Source organism: Penicillium riverlandense (genome assembly GCF_028828495.1).
Source record: "Penicillium riverlandense strain IBT 135883 chromosome Unknown utg000007l_segment0_segment0, whole genome shotgun sequence".
Taxonomy (NCBI): domain Eukaryota; kingdom Fungi; phylum Ascomycota; class Eurotiomycetes; order Eurotiales; family Aspergillaceae; genus Penicillium; species Penicillium riverlandense.
In genome coordinates, this window is record NW_026643198.1 from 209,943 (window position 1) to 225,516 (window position 15,574).

General features: G+C 50.9%; 9 protein-coding genes across 9 annotated transcripts; 2 read left to right on the forward strand and 7 right to left on the reverse strand.

Moving 5' to 3' along the window:
- Nucleotides 1-84: 84 nt before the first annotated feature.
- N7474_007645 (serine/threonine-protein phosphatase) lies at nt 85-1,374 on the forward strand (the record flags this gene model as incomplete). The annotated part of the gene is made up of 6 exons (XM_057199055.1): nt 85-246; nt 307-348; nt 405-510; nt 578-1,111; nt 1,175-1,247; nt 1,302-1,374. The coding sequence occupies 6 exons, from the start codon at nt 85-87 to the stop codon at nt 1,372-1,374; spliced, it is 990 nt and encodes a 329-aa protein (XP_057049756.1).
- Nucleotides 1,375-1,564: 190 nt separating this feature from the next.
- On the reverse strand, nt 1,565-2,625 carry N7474_007646 (SDR family NAD(P)-dependent oxidoreductase; the record flags this gene model as incomplete). The annotated part of the gene is made up of 4 exons (XM_057199056.1): nt 1,565-1,596; nt 1,645-1,743; nt 1,809-2,365; nt 2,423-2,625. The coding sequence occupies 4 exons, from the start codon at nt 2,623-2,625 to the stop codon at nt 1,565-1,567; spliced, it is 891 nt and encodes a 296-aa protein (XP_057049757.1).
- Nucleotides 2,626-2,971: 346 nt separating this feature from the next.
- On the reverse strand, nt 2,972-4,758 carry N7474_007647 (putative homogentisate 1,2-dioxygenase; the record flags this gene model as incomplete). Its single annotated transcript, XM_057199057.1, has 7 exons — nt 2,972-3,234; nt 3,289-3,411; nt 3,458-3,620; nt 3,672-4,274; nt 4,326-4,500; nt 4,562-4,584; nt 4,639-4,758. The coding sequence occupies 7 exons, from the start codon at nt 4,756-4,758 to the stop codon at nt 2,972-2,974; spliced, it is 1,470 nt and encodes a 489-aa protein (XP_057049758.1).
- Nucleotides 4,759-5,263: 505 nt separating this feature from the next.
- Nucleotides 5,264-7,039, reverse strand: N7474_007648 (uncharacterized protein; the record flags this gene model as incomplete). Its single annotated transcript, XM_057199058.1, has 6 exons — nt 5,264-5,839; nt 5,890-6,231; nt 6,280-6,461; nt 6,521-6,568; nt 6,620-6,789; nt 6,855-7,039. The coding sequence occupies 6 exons, from the start codon at nt 7,037-7,039 to the stop codon at nt 5,264-5,266; spliced, it is 1,503 nt and encodes a 500-aa protein (XP_057049759.1).
- Nucleotides 7,040-7,483: 444 nt separating this feature from the next.
- N7474_007649 (MFS transporter) lies at nt 7,484-9,178 on the reverse strand (the record flags this gene model as incomplete). Its single annotated transcript, XM_057199059.1, has 5 exons — nt 7,484-8,682; nt 8,740-8,799; nt 8,853-8,910; nt 8,967-8,987; nt 9,047-9,178. The coding sequence occupies 5 exons, from the start codon at nt 9,176-9,178 to the stop codon at nt 7,484-7,486; spliced, it is 1,470 nt and encodes a 489-aa protein (XP_057049760.1).
- A 476-nt stretch (nt 9,179-9,654) lies between these two features.
- On the reverse strand, nt 9,655-10,176 carry N7474_007650 (uncharacterized protein; the record flags this gene model as incomplete). Its single annotated transcript, XM_057199060.1, has 1 exon — nt 9,655-10,176. The coding sequence occupies one exon, from the start codon at nt 10,174-10,176 to the stop codon at nt 9,655-9,657; it is 522 nt and encodes a 173-aa protein (XP_057049761.1).
- A 578-nt stretch (nt 10,177-10,754) lies between these two features.
- On the reverse strand, nt 10,755-11,756 carry N7474_007651 (glycosyltransferase family 32 protein; the record flags this gene model as incomplete). The annotated part of the gene is made up of 1 exon (XM_057199061.1): nt 10,755-11,756. One exon carries the CDS (start codon nt 11,754-11,756, stop codon nt 10,755-10,757), a length of 1,002 nt encoding a protein of 333 aa, XP_057049762.1.
- Nucleotides 11,757-12,230: 474 nt separating this feature from the next.
- On the reverse strand, nt 12,231-13,046 carry N7474_007652 (M24 family metallopeptidase; the record flags this gene model as incomplete). Its single annotated transcript, XM_057199062.1, has 1 exon — nt 12,231-13,046. The coding sequence occupies one exon, from the start codon at nt 13,044-13,046 to the stop codon at nt 12,231-12,233; it is 816 nt and encodes a 271-aa protein (XP_057049763.1).
- A 595-nt stretch (nt 13,047-13,641) lies between these two features.
- N7474_007653 (TPR domain protein) lies at nt 13,642-15,381 on the forward strand (the record flags this gene model as incomplete). Its single annotated transcript, XM_057199063.1, has 1 exon — nt 13,642-15,381. One exon carries the CDS (start codon nt 13,642-13,644, stop codon nt 15,379-15,381), a length of 1,740 nt encoding a protein of 579 aa, XP_057049764.1.
- Between the last annotated feature and the right edge of the window lie 193 nt (nt 15,382-15,574).

The following is a 15,574-nucleotide window of genomic DNA, read 5'->3' on the forward strand; positions in this document are numbered from 1 at the left end:
CGGTGTGGTTTCTCACGAGATCACCCCTCCACCCACAGCTGGCCCCTCCTTCCCTTTCCCAGCTTGTGGACAGACAGAGACGCCATGGACAACAACATGGAAATCGATACCGCGCGGTCGCCCGAGCCACACCACTTGTCCCCAACAAGCGACCCCGGATCCATACCGACATTGGATGGGTGGATTGAGAGTTTGATGACGTGCAAGCAATTAGCAGAGGACGATGTGCGGCGGCTGTGCGATCGGGTGGGTTTCCTTGGTCTGATGTTTGAAGACATGTCGAATTGATGATTGGCGTCTTTCTAGGCACGAGAGGTATTGCAGGATGAATCGAACGTCCAGCCAGTGGTATGTTGCTGCTTGCGACCCCGTCCGATCGGGACGATATCTAACAACCCCTACAGAAATGCCCGGTGACGGTGTGCGGTGACATACACGGCCAGTTCCACGACCTAATGGAGCTCTTTCGCATTGGCGGCCCGAATCCAGACACAAACTACCTTTTCATGGGTGAGTACAAACACAAACTCGGTGTCGGTCGGAATCGTCTGTGGAATCAGAAACTGATCGAGTTTAGGCGACTACGTCGATCGTGGCTACTATTCTGTCGAGACAGTGACCCTGCTGGTGTGTCTGAAGATCCGCTACCCGCAGCGTATTACCATCCTCCGTGGGAACCATGAGTCCCGCCAGATCACCCAGGTGTACGGGTTCTACGACGAATGCTTGCGCAAATACGGCAATGCCAACGTGTGGAAATACTTCACCGATCTCTTCGACTACCTCCCTCTCACTGCTCTCATCGAAAACCAGATTTTCTGTCTGCATGGTGGGCTGAGCCCGTCCATCGATACTCTCGACAACATCCGGTCCCTCGACCGTATCCAAGAAGTGCCTCACGAGGGCCCTATGTGTGACTTGCTGTGGAGTGATCCGGATGATCGGTGCGGATGGGGAATTTCGCCCCGAGGTGCTGGGTACACCTTTGGACAGGATATTTCAGAGGCGTTCAACCACAACAACGGCTTGACTCTGGTGGCACGGGCGCATCAGCTGGTGATGGAAGGATATAACTGGTCGCAGGACCGGAACGTGGTGACCATTTTCTCCGGTATGTTTTCTCGTTTTGGTTTTGTTTGCCTTTCATCCCGAGCATACACGCTAAGTGAAGCAGCGCCGAACTACTGCTACCGCTGCGGTAACCAAGCTGCGATTATGGAAATCGATGAGCATTTGAAATACACATTGTGAGTTGTTTCTGAACATGCCTTCCTTTTGCGCACCGCTAACGTGTTTATTAGCCTACAATTCGACCCTTGTCCCCGGGCGGGAGAACCGATGGTCTCGAGGCGCACGCCGGACTATTTCCTGTGACGTGATAGATTTCTTTTCTTCTGTTCTTCGGAAGGCTACTGGGCATGTGGGAGTGGAAAGGGGACGCTGCATACGAACGAGGCTCTCGCTGCCGACTTAATCCTGTATGAGTTCGATGCCTGGCCGTCTGTTGATACCAATCATGAAAATAAAAGACCCATTTGCGAACTCGACAGTTTAAAAAGAGAATTCACAATGTCCCCGGAGATTTAAGCAGCAGTCCTATGTTTCGTCAGGAGGATCCCCAAGAGAAAATCAGTTGTGGCTTACCTCCATCCAGGTTGATGATCTGCCCATTGACATACGACCCAGCCCGAGAACAGAGATAGAGCACGACGCCGCCGATATCTGATCCTCGACCAATGCGCCCTGCCACATTAACCAATCATCAGCACTTCTCCCTTCTAGCAAAACTAAAAGAGAAACAAACTGACCAGCAGGAAACTTCTCACCTGCCCCAGCCAGCTTCGACATGTGCGCCTCCCCAGCCTTCCGTTCCGTATTCAGCTCCGACGGAAATAAACCGGGCGCAATGCAATTAACCCTAATACCCAAGGGCATGAACGTATGCGCCCACTCCCGCGTGAGATGCAACAGCGCCGCCTTACTCGAGCTATACGCAAACTGGCCCTGCGAATGTGTCTTCGTCACGCCCGCCAGACTCGCCACGTTGAGGATCGTGCTCGTGTGCCCCGGCATCGTGGCCTGCTGTCCCTTATCGAGCAGCGGGAGCAGCGCAGCGGTTAGGAAGTGGTGCGCGGCCACATTGCCCGCGTAGGCCATGCGCCATGCGTGGGCACCGTCACGGACCATCCATTTGCCCACTGCGTCTGCGTCTGTGAAGTCAATGGCCCCGGACTCGGCTTTGGCGTGTGGCTCAGAGGTGACACCTGATGTGTTGATCAGGATGTTGATCCACTTGTCTTCGCGGGCTGTGAGTTCCGCGGCGATGTCGGCCACTGCGTCGGTGTGCGAGATGTCTCCTGGCAGGCTGATAGGCTTGGTCAGTCAAAGATGTCGTTTTGATGCGCTGAGCGAGAATGTTTACGGCATGATCTGGCCATTGGTCGAGAACTTCTCGGCGACAGTCTCTAGGACTTCTTCCCGGCGTCCTATGGCGTACACGCGTGCCCCGTTGGCAGCAAGTGTCTGTGCGGCCATTAGCCCGATACCGCTACTTGCGCCGGTGACTACAGCGACGTAGCCTTTTACCTCGAAGAGGCGGGGAGACTCTAGTTCGGCGGTGCTCATTTTCTTGGGCTGTGAGTGTTGATTAGGATTGATCGACTTTCAAGTTGATAATACTATGATGCATTGTCATATAGATTGTTCATTCTGTGATGTGGTTCTTCCTCGTGTGTGGTGATGGCATGTTGACATGGTATTGAAGTCATGTCTAGGTTGGTCAGAATACATCCAATTGTTTATCACAAATATGATTTGAATGATAGCTCTAGCGATCTACTTTTCTTTTCTCAAAATACAATAGTGAGCATGGAATAGCCCGAAATATTCACACCCGGACAAAACAAGTAGATAGTGATATCATACCATTCGACTTGACATGCATAATCCGCTCATGCAAGAAACCATCAACTCATGAAATGGACAGGGCATTCTTCGCCTTGGCCAGTATCTCCTCAACCTCCTTGGCATGGGAAGAAAAGTTGTCGACCAGGTTATCCCACATCTTGGGCTCGTGCTCATGCTTCTTATCACTGTTCCACGCATAGTCGGTGATAGTGAACGGACGGCTCGACTCGAACATGAAGGCAATGGAAGCCTCAGAGATCTGCATGACTGGCGGTTGGTTTTCGCTTGCAGCCTTGAACTCCTCGTAGGCGACACCATGAGGGACCACTGCGGTTATGACGATCAGTACATAGCCTAGATCATACCATAGCATAAACTCACTTCCGCATTCAAAGGACACGCTGCCAGGCTTGAAAGCGTCGGAGCGGCCGCCGTACTCGCCGTAGATGAGACCCATCAGTTCGGAGGCGACGTTGCGGTGATAATAAGGGGGGCGATAGGTGTCTGGGAGCATTAGCAGATGGACTGACTGATGTTTTAAAATACATACGAGATGCAACATCCCACCTAGGGGAGAAAATAAGCAGATCCGCCAACGGCGAGTTCAAGTCCCGCGACTTGGCCGTAAGCACGCAGAAAATGGATGGGTCAATGTGGTCAACTGAGATGGAGCCGACATTGACGAACTTGGTCAAATCGTATTTGTAGGGGACCTGAAGAAGTCAGTTGAGGGAACGCAGAAACATCAAAAAAACGGTACGTACATAGTTGCCATGCCAGGCTACAACGTCGAATGGACTATGGTTTTGCGTGCTCTTGAAGAACTTGCCTCCAAGCTTATAGATAATCTCCCACGGCTCCTGGATAATCTCATACTGAGCAGTGGGGCTCAAAAAGTCCCGCGCATTGGCAAGTCCATTGGCACCCAGGGGACCTAGCTCGGGGAGCTCAAAGTGCGTGCCCCAGACCTCAAGGATGTAACCACGCGAGGGACCATCAGGGATTTCAACCCGGAAGCGGAGGCCGCGCGGAATGACGACAATCTCACCGGGCTGAACAAAGAGAGGACCAAACTCGGTTTGGATATCCAGAGCACCCTGCTGCGGAATGATCAGGAACTCACCGTCCGAGTTGACAAAGGCCTTCTTCTTCATGCTGGTATTAGCAACGTAGACATGAGTAGCAAGGCCCTCGCGCAGCGTGGGGTCGCCTGATCCAGCAATAGTCTTCAAGCCGGAGACGAAATCGACAGTTTCGCTGGTGGAGATCTCGAATGGATGCCACGCCAGCTGAGTCGGAGAGACGTGGATGCGAGGGTTCAACGGTAAGAAGTTTGACTCGGTATCTTTGTTATCTGGGAGTTCCGTCTACCTTCATGTTAGCTTTCCCATAAGTGGGCACTTTTGAGGAATTCATACAAAGCCCTGGTGTGCCACCGCCGGCCGTGCTCGATACAGCCATGCTTTCTTGTTGGCATGGCGAGGCGCAACAAAGGCTGTCGCGGTTATTTGCTCTGCATACAGCCCAAAACGAACATTGCGTGGACTATTCTGGCCCTGTGGAATGGTGCCGGGAATTGCTTCGGACGAGAAGCTGAACTCAGAGACATTACATCAGCCAGTTGAATCGCTAGATGCAAATTGTGTACACATACGCATTGCCAAATCCAGATTGGTACTGCAAAGGTCAGCGGGTATTCTGCAATGAATAAACATGCGCCGGGACTCGTACCTCATAAGGATCGTTACGCCTTGTGTTGAAGGAAGGGATGGCCCCGTCCTTCTGCGTCTCGGCCCAATGGAATATCTTCTGATATTCCTTGGGATCCGATAGGGCGCTTGTTGAAGGCATGATGATCACAATCGAATTCTTCTACTTGGCTTCACAGAGCTCCGTTGTCCCCGGGCACTTCGGTCTCTATATAGTCAAACAAGACGGACGACCGCTCAGAGGGTGGGGTCAGGGCACCCCGAGTTTCCGTGGAGAAACCACTGCCAGCATAGCGTTAGAGGCTGAGCATCATCAGCTACTTCGTATAGTCGGCATATCGAGACAGCTTCCTGTTGCCGACCTCCCCGGTAAGTGGGTCACATGGCGCGCGATGAATGGTGGGGATAGCAAAAAGAGGCGAGAGATAGGAGGCGGATTAGTTACATCGCCAACGCCGGATTCCAGCGACCCCACATGAGTCAGTCCTGAGTAACGGTGGACCACGACGGCGCGTGGAGTTGGACGGGAGTAGAGAGAGCTTCCAATTGCCGAGAGGACGAGGAAACAGATGTCATGTATGGTTGTTATTTACATCGGTTGGAGAATTGTCTTGGTGTGAAAATGTATACATTTGGCAATGCATGCTCTAGTTCAACAAACTGATGCGCCCAGCAGTCAGAGCAAACAAAATAGGTAAATACACATCGATCCCGGCTTCCTGCAGTGCTTTGCAATGATTGACTCGTCGGCGATCGGCAAATTGATCCTCATTGATTTCCCTGCATTCGCCCAGCGGCCCGAATGCAAACCTACTGTCTACGGCCCAGGGATTCTCGCCGTTCACAAACCGGATCCAACGTTGTCGCATCTCCTGACCAACAGCCTGTGCAGTAGGATTGAAGGAAAGATCGACGCCATCGAAGAGGAACAGAAGGTCGACGGCATGATGCGAGCGGCTGGATGGCTGCCAAGGATTAGGCTGGTCGATCACGTATTTAAAGACTCGCTTGCCGACAGCATGAAGCTTTTCAGCGACCACTTCAACGGGGAGAGTGTAGCGCGTGTCGTTGACAAAATCCAGAGCTCCCAGTTTACTAGCGGTCGGGCGATCAGGCACAATTTGATACATCTTGCGAAGCTTGCTGGCCCATTGCCCATCTTCGAATGCTGCGGTGATAGTGTCTCCATCCAGGGCCTCGATGCCATTTCGCCAGATAACAGACTGGATGGAAGTTAGAACAGCGTCAGCAATCTGGCAGCAGTAGAACGTACCTCAAACTCAGTATCACCGATCATGAGTTCTTCAACTTGCTCAGGTCGAGTCTCCCAATTCTCCAGCTCTTGGTCTTCCTGTATCCACATAGTATTCACATTACATTCTTTTAATGCTTGAACCAGCACAGAAACAGAGGACTCTCGCAGTGACGGTTGGCCAAGTTCCTGAACCTTTGCCTCTAAGGTCTTGATGAGCCGGTTTCCACGTTCCACTGGTAGGGGGGATGAGAGGTAAAGAGTTCCGGATGCCAGTACAGCCCGCTTCACTGGCGGACCAGTGATGAGATGGGCATGAGCATAAATGGCTCCAGCGCTTTCTCCAGACAATGTGATATTTCGCTGCGGATGTTACTATTTGAGCTTGAAAGAGCCCCCCGAGAAACTTACAGGGTCGCCACCAAAGGCTCCAATATTCTCTCGCACCCAGTCAATGCCTAGACGCTGGTCTTTGAGGGCGAGGTTTTTCTCCCGTCCGTCACCGAAGCTGAAAATATTCAGCCGGTAATTAATGGAGACAAAAATGACAGGCTTCCTCTCCTTGATCGAATCGGCAACGATTTTGGTGGGATCTATAGGTTGATTCAAATTAGCATAGTTTGAATCTAGTACATGTACCATCCCTACATACCACAGATCTTGGATGCAGCAGAGCAAAATGTAATCACTTGTGAGCCACCTGTAATTCAAAATTAGCTGAATATTTTCTTAAGATTGCTGTCGACCGAACCATGAATCCAGACCAAAACGGGCAGAGGGCCAGACCCTGGTGACACCGGCGGACATGTAATTTCCAAGTTGAGGCATTCGAACTCATCCTCTGGCTCAGGTGCAATGGTAAAGTCCTCCGGAATGCGAAGTAAATGCTTCACGTCGACATCAGCCTGGGGACAGCGTGGTCTACAAGCAACAAGTTAGGACATTGGCAGTAAGTATGCTGCGCGATGTTAGACCCGAGTACATACCCGTATTTGGTGGCGTCGATAACACGTCCCTCGAAGTTATCGACCTGAAGAGCCTTTTCAAATCGCCCCGGAATCGAAGCGTACTTGATACCGCGAAATTGATGAATGGGAATATTCTCGTCATCGCGCTGAATGCCCTTGAAGGTGGCATTCAGCTTTCGGTGGTGTAGCTCCGGAAGTGCCATGATGGGATGATGATAGTGACGGACCAAAAAAAATAAAAAAATAAAAAAATTTTGAACCCGAAAACAGACTCATACTGTGATCGGTGAGACACGGCTATTGTCACTCTGAACAATTCCCGAGCTTCCTCTCTCGCCGTCCCATCCACTTGGGCGTGGGGCTCTTGCGGGGAACCTTGTGGGGATCTTCCGCGGAGTCTCAGCTGGGAAGGGCGGAAGTCTCATACTGGCCAGGCCATTGTGAACTTGAATTTCGATTACGTAGGCATAGATTAAGTCGTGAAAGCGAGAGTGCGCATAACTGCAAAAGGTTTCAACCCGAATTCACAAGAAGAGATTTATTACATTATTTCTAGGTTAGCATGTTCTTTTCTCGTGACTCATGAGAGGAGAATCAATCGGTCTAGATATACAAATAGAGAGGAGAATAGCAATTATGAAATAAGCTCACTCCGGTGCAGAAGGACTTTCCACTTGCGGCTTCGGCTTTCCCATAATCCACCCTCCCATGACCAACAGCGTTGGGACAGCAGACACACCAACCAACAAACCCAGTGCCCAGCCCATAGTGCCCCATCCAGCCTCTTTGCGAATAAAACCCGCGAAGAAGGGACCAACTAGACTTCCTGCCGCAAAGCCCATGTTCGAAAGACCAAAAGCAAGAGCCATTGCACCGCCACGACCGAAGATATCAGGAGATATCTCCTCTTTCTCTTTGACCGCGTGGAAGACCTCTGTAACGAGCGGGGTCATTGTCATAGCAATACAACAACCGATAAGGGCAAGAAGGGCACATAAAAGAATTTTGTCGTGCATCGTGTTTTCTTTCACGAGGCGGAGTAACACCATCACCGGAAGACAGCAGAAGAACCCGGCGGAGGTGAGGTAGCGAGCAGATTTTGGATATCGATCGACGATATATCCGACCAGAGGGTCCAAAATGTGCGGCAACATGCACGGAATGAAGATCAGACCTTGTGCGGTTTGTTGCCAACCAAAGGTCTCTTGAACGAAGATAGGAAGCACGCTGTCGAGGGAAGACAGCACGAGTGATAGGATGAAGTATCCCCAGAGAGATACAATGAGGCGGCTAGAGCTGAGCAAAACAGCGAGCCGCCCAAAAGGACTCCGTTTTGGTGCAACGGCTTGTGGATCGTGAGCAGTTTCTTGCACCTCTGGAGTTGGCGTAGCCTCTGCCGAGGGTGTCTCAAGTTTTTCAGATTCCACAGGCTGCTCCTTCTCATCGTCGAGCCATTTCCTGGCATCTTTTTGTTCAATTAATACCAACCTTAGGAAAACGTCAAGGGCTATCAGGCCGAAGGCCAATCCAAATACAGAATAGTATCCGCCGTCTTCATAGAGCACGCCACCAAGCAGGGGGCCAGCCAGCGTTCCGAGAGTCAGTGACATAGAAACATAACCAATTGCTTGGCCAACTCCGTCTTTGCCGACAGTGTCGACCAACAGAGCGATTCCGACAGTCCAGACGACAGCCGCAGCGGCGCCTTGGAACAAGCGGCCGGCGATCCATAGTCCGATGTTAGTTCCGACGCAGAGGAGCGCTGTTGCTCCGCCGACTGCAAATAGACCGGCGAGCATAGGCAATCTCCGAGACTCAAATCGGTCAGCGACGTAGCCGATGATGGCTGGAATAGAGTTTAGAAAAAAGCAGGTTGCTGTATCCGCAGGCAAACTCTACTTACGAGAAAAGGCTAACAATGCCGCTGCATATAGGGCCAGGAGAGTAGAGGTCCATGGTTGAACTGCCACGAATGCATCAACGACTGTTTATTTCTGGCAGGCAAGTCATACTTACTATCTTCCTTTGCGAGCCCAACTATCTGTTCCAAAGCAGTAGGTGCAACGGGAACAATCTAGACAGAAATTAGCGTGCCAAGAGGCAACTAATTGGGAATTTGACTGGCCGTACCAAGCCATAGAGAAAAATATCCTATTACATTTGAAGGTCAGTCTGATGCATCTGCAAGCACCCGTCCGCAGAAAACATACCGTCGAAGCCGCAAACGCAACGACAAATATAATGAATAATTTCGATGATCTCAGCCCCACGAGCCTTGGTCGCGTGGGGGTCCGTGGCTCATGGCGAAAACGCCGCCAGCTACACGGTCGCAGGGAGGTCATCGAATAAGGTTAGGCCGAGAGCAGATTGGGCCCTTTAAGGGGTACACCAAGTTCTTGGATACGGAAAGTATAATGAAAAACGTATGAAATACCGGTTCAATCCATTGCGGTGGAAAAATGAGGATGTTTGGGGGTCTTATGTGGAAAAATCAAGATGTTGTGGCCAAACGGGATCCGCGGGTCCCGGAAAACGGATGTTTCTCCTGCTCCGGCTGTGGCTGAATGTGATCGGAGTCGGGGTCTTAATATAGTTAGATTCTGCTAATACTATCAAGCCTATCTGACTACTGACTATCCAGAATAACATGATGAACCGCGTAAGAGAGGGATGCAGTCCGTACGTCTTTGGGGAATGTGGCCAATCAAGGCGTTCATACCAGCTGCAAGTATTCACCTTCTGCAGGGAGATAAAAATATATTGTTTCAGTTATGTACAACAATCCTCCATGGTTACGGCGTACGGCATATACAATTCCCTAGTGACGACCCCGGTGCTCACCCTCACCCATCAGCGGCCCCCACTGCTGGGTGCAAGTAAACGGCTCGTCGATCCACCAAGTGTTGTGCTGCGAGTCGTAGGTAATCGGGTACGGTGTCTTCTGGCTGCACAGCCGGTTGATGTGGGTCGAATTGCCCGAGGTGATGGTAAACCAGTACTGGTTGGTCTCGGGGTTGATCTTCTCGCACTTGTAAAAGTAGCCCTTGACGCCGGGGCCGAAGACGTCGCTGCGGAAGTTGGTCGACAGCTTCATGTTGAGGTTGATATTCTCGCAGTCTTCGTGCATGCCCTTCACATCAGTTTTCTCCATGGACTTGGTGGTATAGCCCTTGGCGTGGTGGGTGCCGTTGGCTGTCCAGGCGACCCCGGGCAGTGCCATTTGCTCGGCGATCTGTCCCAGGAATGGGCTTGCAGGGTATGAGTGAGGAGAGTGGATCGATGCAGAGCATTGAGTAGCGATGGCGCTCAGAGCTGCCGCCAGGAGAGCAATACGGACCATGATGGTGGAGCTTGTGGTCAATTGTAGTATTTCAAAGGAGGTTGGTAGATGGAAGGCAGGGCGAGCCACGGGTTTTTATAAGTGGAATTGAGCTCAGGATGCACTTTCCGAGGTAGGATCGTAGGCTGCTCCTTCCTTTAACCATTTCCTGAAAGTGGCTGGATAGGCGCGCCAAAGCACTCCAAAACGGGAAGGAAGAATTCCCCACGGGGAAGGGATTGACTCTGCCCCGAAACATGCGATCTTCGTGACCATTTAGGGTCATGCTGATCGCACACCCTGTCGTATAAACCATTAGCTAGCGACTCACCTAAAGCCAACATTAGAGATATTAGTTACGGGTAGTCTTATTAGCTTTGGCTTTACTGCTGGATTTGTAATTAACTAAATCAGGTACTCGCATACCCCAGCCCCACCGGGGGATGTGCCAATAACATCACCTTAGAAATGCTACAAAGACACAGACTATACTACTAGTCTAACAATAGATGGGGTATGTAACTAACATGACCCGTTCAAATTTGCACAACTTCATAACATCATGGTCCTAGACTGCATAGGGAAATCATCAGAAAAAGCTAATCCACAAAGCGCCGCACTAAGACATTGAATCGAGTGTTCCGCGTCTTCACAATCTCTGGGGTGAGCGATTCCAGGTATACCCTTGCTGAATGACTCCAGGCATGGTAAGCTAGCTGGTTCGGGTAAAGGCTACCTTCATTGATTGCAAGAGTATGCTGCAGGTCCTCAGCTTCCTGCTCGGTAATCGGCTCGTACATGTACTGGACATGCCTCTTCGTCCAGGTTGGCCAGAAGAAAGCCACAGGTGACAAAGCACAAATCTCTTGCGGATACCATAGGGACAGCAGTTTTGGGTAAACAACCGAATGATAGTTCCATTCTTTGGGGGAGAAGCTACTGTAGCTGTCGATCCAGCGTTTGATAAAAGACGAGTTTTTGCGACCAATGATAACTCCGTTGCAGAGCCCACGGCGATCACCACCTTCGTTGCCCAGCACCATATCTCGGTCACTTTGCAGTATGTTGTCAAAAGAGCGGAGAACTATCATATCCATGTCGAAGTAGATCCCCCCGGACTGTTGGATGATGTCGAGTCGAAGAGCATCAGCGACATGGGCGATGTTCCAGTTCTCTCTGATTTGACGCGGATACTCTTGGGCGAGGTCATGGCGAACAAGAGTGATATTGCCGTGCAGTTTGCGAAACCACTCATTGGTCTCATTGAGAGTGGTGTAGTGGAACAATAATCTGTCTGGCATGATCGATATGAGGGCAGATCTGACCGTGAGGTAGTTGATGAAGGTTAGTTCTGGATTGAGCCAAATGACATGGACGACCTTAGGGATGGCGTCCGTCGAAACGATCCCCCGGTTGAGGTTGAGGCATCGTTCCTCATCTTTGGTGTCGTGGAAGTCAAAAACATCCACTCGTCGAACGCTGATGAATTTGCCCAGAACTGCGTCCAGCGCTGGGATGCCTTGGGGCAGAAGAAGATAGACCACAGTAGGAATGATGGCCACAGCCAAAAGCACTCCCCGAAAAAGACAATGGCGGCGCATCATGCTCAGTCATGGGTATGAGAATGGATGAAGAAATGGTGGCAGCCTGGGAGATAACAAAGGGAATGGGATGCATGGTCTTGTGCAACCAACAAACAACAACCACCAAGGTCAACACGTGGGAGGGCGATCAACCGGAGGCTTAAAATACAGTACTCGCCCCCAAGTCAGGCCCCCAACCACTGCGACAACGAGCCTGTTGGCCGTCCGACTTGGGGGCGAGTACATAATTCAGGGTCCAGTGCTCTCCCTGGCCTATCGCCGCGGCCAGCTAGCCCCACTAAGGGACCTTGTTCTGCGGGTCTTTGTATAGCTGGTCTAGATAGGGATCGAAATAGAAGAGTAATGCCGGTAACTTCAAAATATTTTATATCTAATTCGTTTCTTGTCAGCAACTATATACATTTATCGTTTCCCATGCCAGATTAGCCGGCTATGTGACCCTGCAACAGTACAAAGTGGTAATAAACACGACTAGACCCGGAAGACATACACGGCGACAATCAAGACCGTAGCGGTAAAAGCAAACAGATATCCCGGAACAGACTTGCTCGAGCTGCCAACTTTCCCGGACAACGGCTCCGAGTTAATATATTGATCATCGTCGGTCAGAAGTTGCTCGAAAAAGCCGCCGATCGGGCGACTAGGATGATGGAGATAGATCTCGAGAATCCAATGACGTCGGTGCCCATCGGCTCCAAGAGCGTTCATCGGCTGGTGATTTCCCTTTGTGATATACAGGCTGATCTTGTCGTTCGGGATTCTCTCGTGCGGAAAGTTGCCGATCAGGTGTCCAGCAAGTTGAGCGCCGAACTTCCAACCTCTCTTGCTCGCTTCTTCGACAGCAATCTGATAAAGCTGCTCGCCTGTCATTTTCGTACTGCTCAGAAAGCGAGTCCGCACAGCACGCCATGTCGGCTCGAGGGCATCGCGGAGCTTGATTTTATCCGGATCATCTCCGAGTACGAAGGTTCGGCCAAAGTCGGCCTCCCAGTCCTCGAAAAGCGGTCCCAGGTCGACGAACAAAATATCGTCAGCCTGGATGACCAGGTTGGGAGGGTTAGCCGAAAACGGGCAAAGAGTATTTTCTCCCGTGCGGATAACCCGCTTGTGCCAGTGGCTTTTGATCCCGAATCGCTTCGCGCCCAGCTCGTGGATTTCTTGGCTCAGGTCTTTCTCGGTAATACCCGGCCGGATGAGATCCCGCTCAATCTCTCGGAAGAGCTGATCTGCTTTGTATTCTGCATCTCGCAGGTTGGCGATTCGTTCTTTGTCTCCCGGTAGGGACATTTTGATGATGATAAGGCAGGCCCACTCAATTATAGAGTTGGTAATCGATGAAAGCAGAATGGATCCAGGATCCAACACCGCCGACCCCAACAATTAACTATGGGCCCATCATTATTATTAGTCACCCCCGCTGCGGGGAGGGCTTTAGTTGATATACACGAGTCAGTGGAAGATACCTTGTACTAAGTAGGAAAACTATCGACTCAGTGTTCTGACGAGGACCATTGAATTGCATGCTACTACTTCTTTGGCTTCGGGCCTTTCGACCGTCGAGAATCCAATGAGCGATAACCTCGGTTGAGAACTTTGTGCCAACATAGACAAATTTACATCTACTACGTTGGTCAATTTCTGACACAAATTAGATAAAAAGAGCTGGAGACCTTGGTCTGCGAGAGAGGAGGACTTCCGGACAATATTACGTGGGAGCCGGACGGAGTGGAACAATATCTCGGGTTATTTTACTCGGCCTCGGCAGAAACTAAAACCCTCCGTCTATACGCATCCCACTTCGTGGCGATAATCGTCGGCTGACTTTGGCTATTTAATAAGGCGTGGGAACTCCCTTATATTGGCCACAGTAATTACAAACACGATGATTTCCATTTCGCCGCCTCCGGCTGCAAGAGCTTCGACCGACCCCTACTACGACTTGGGAAATCTCCATCTCAAAGTCAGCACAACGTCCGAAGAGGCACAAGTGTGGTTTGATCGCGGATTGCTCTGGACGTATTGCTTCAACCACGATGAAGCGATAACATGCTACAAGCAGGCAATCGCCCACGATGAGCACTGCGCGCTCGCGTATTGGGGCGTGTCGTTCTGCTCGGGTCCTAATTACAACAAGACATGGAGACTTTTTGATGAAAGGGATAGGATAAATGCAATTAATTCGTGCTACGCCTATTCTCAAGAAGCCTTAAGACGAGCAGGAAACGCTTCAGTTTGGGAGCAATCGCTCATCAATGCCCTCGCAAATCGCTATCCCAACAACGATACCGGCAGGGATCTTGCTGCCTGCGACAGAGACTATGCTGATGCTATGCGAGAAGCATATGGAAGGTTTGGGTCTGATGATTTTGACATGATCACACTGTTCGCCGATGCGTTGATGAACTGCGCACCACGAAAACTGTACGATGCCGCAACCGGACTCCCTATTGATTCATCCCCTGTCCATGAGGTGAAAGACCTTCTTGAGCGAGCTCTGAAGATGTCAGGAGTGGAAAAACATCCAGGACCGGCACATATGTACATCCATCTGATGGAAATGTCGGCAACTCCCGAGGCTGCTTTACCTGCAGCAGAAATGATCCGCGAGCTAGTACCTGATACTGGCCACACCTACCATATGCCTGCCCATATCGATGTTCTCGTGGGAGATTATCGACGTGCAGTGAAATATAACCTGAAAGCCACTATCGCAGACGACAAATTTTTTCAAGAGAATGGTGGTTTAACTTTCTACAGCTACTACCGCCTGCACGACTACCACTCCCTTATCTACGCCGCGATGCTTGCAGGGAAATCAAAGGCGGCATTGGCGGCGACGGATCGAATGGAAGCGACTATTACGGAGGATATTCTTCGCGTGGAAACGCCTGCACTCGCCAACTGGATGGAGTTCTTCAAGGCTGTGCGAGTCCATGTCCTGATCCGTTTCGGGATGTGGGAGGAGCTCAAAAAGCTCGACCCTCTCGAGGATGGTCAGCTCTATTGTGTGACAAATGTGATGAGACACTATGGGAAGGCAATTGCGTACGCGGCGACAGGACAGCTTGAAGAAGCCGACAAAGAACGGGAACTTTTTAAGCTCGCTTCCAAGGTCGTTCCACCTACACGGCTCGATTTTCCCAACAAAATCGTCGACATCCTTCACATAGCATCTGCAATGCTCGATGGAGAAATTGAGTACCGGCGTGGCGACTTCGAGACGTCATTCCGTAAACTACAGGAAGCAGTCATCCTTGAAGACGAGTTGCCATTTGCCGAGCCATGGGGATGGATGCTCCCAGCACGACATGCATATGCAGCTCTCTCCTTGGAGCAGGGACATGTTGAGCAGGCTGCTCAGGCCTACGCTGAGGATTTGGGCCTCTACCCGACGCCTAAGCGTGCGCATCAACACCCAAACAATGTATGGGCACTCCATGGTTACCACGAGTGTCTTGAGCGTCTGGACCGCGGTGCAGAGGCAATTATAATTAAGAAACAGCTGGTACTGGCTCTTGCAGAGGCGGATGTCAAGATAGAGTCGTCGTGCTTTTGCAGACTTGGGGTATCGACTTCATGCAGTGGGAAAACAGGTACTAATGGCTGTCAACCCGCAGAGTGAAGGTGGGTTAGAAAAGTCAGATATAATAAGCCGCATTCAAGTGAGATTCTATTGTACAATCCATATATACCTATTTGGGCCAGGATACAAGGATACCGAGATGCTGCGACTAAATAGCCCGCAGTATTACAAGCAATGGCCAGAAACAGAAAGTAAAGGGCAGCATCGACAGGGTGAGCTGTTACAGACGTCG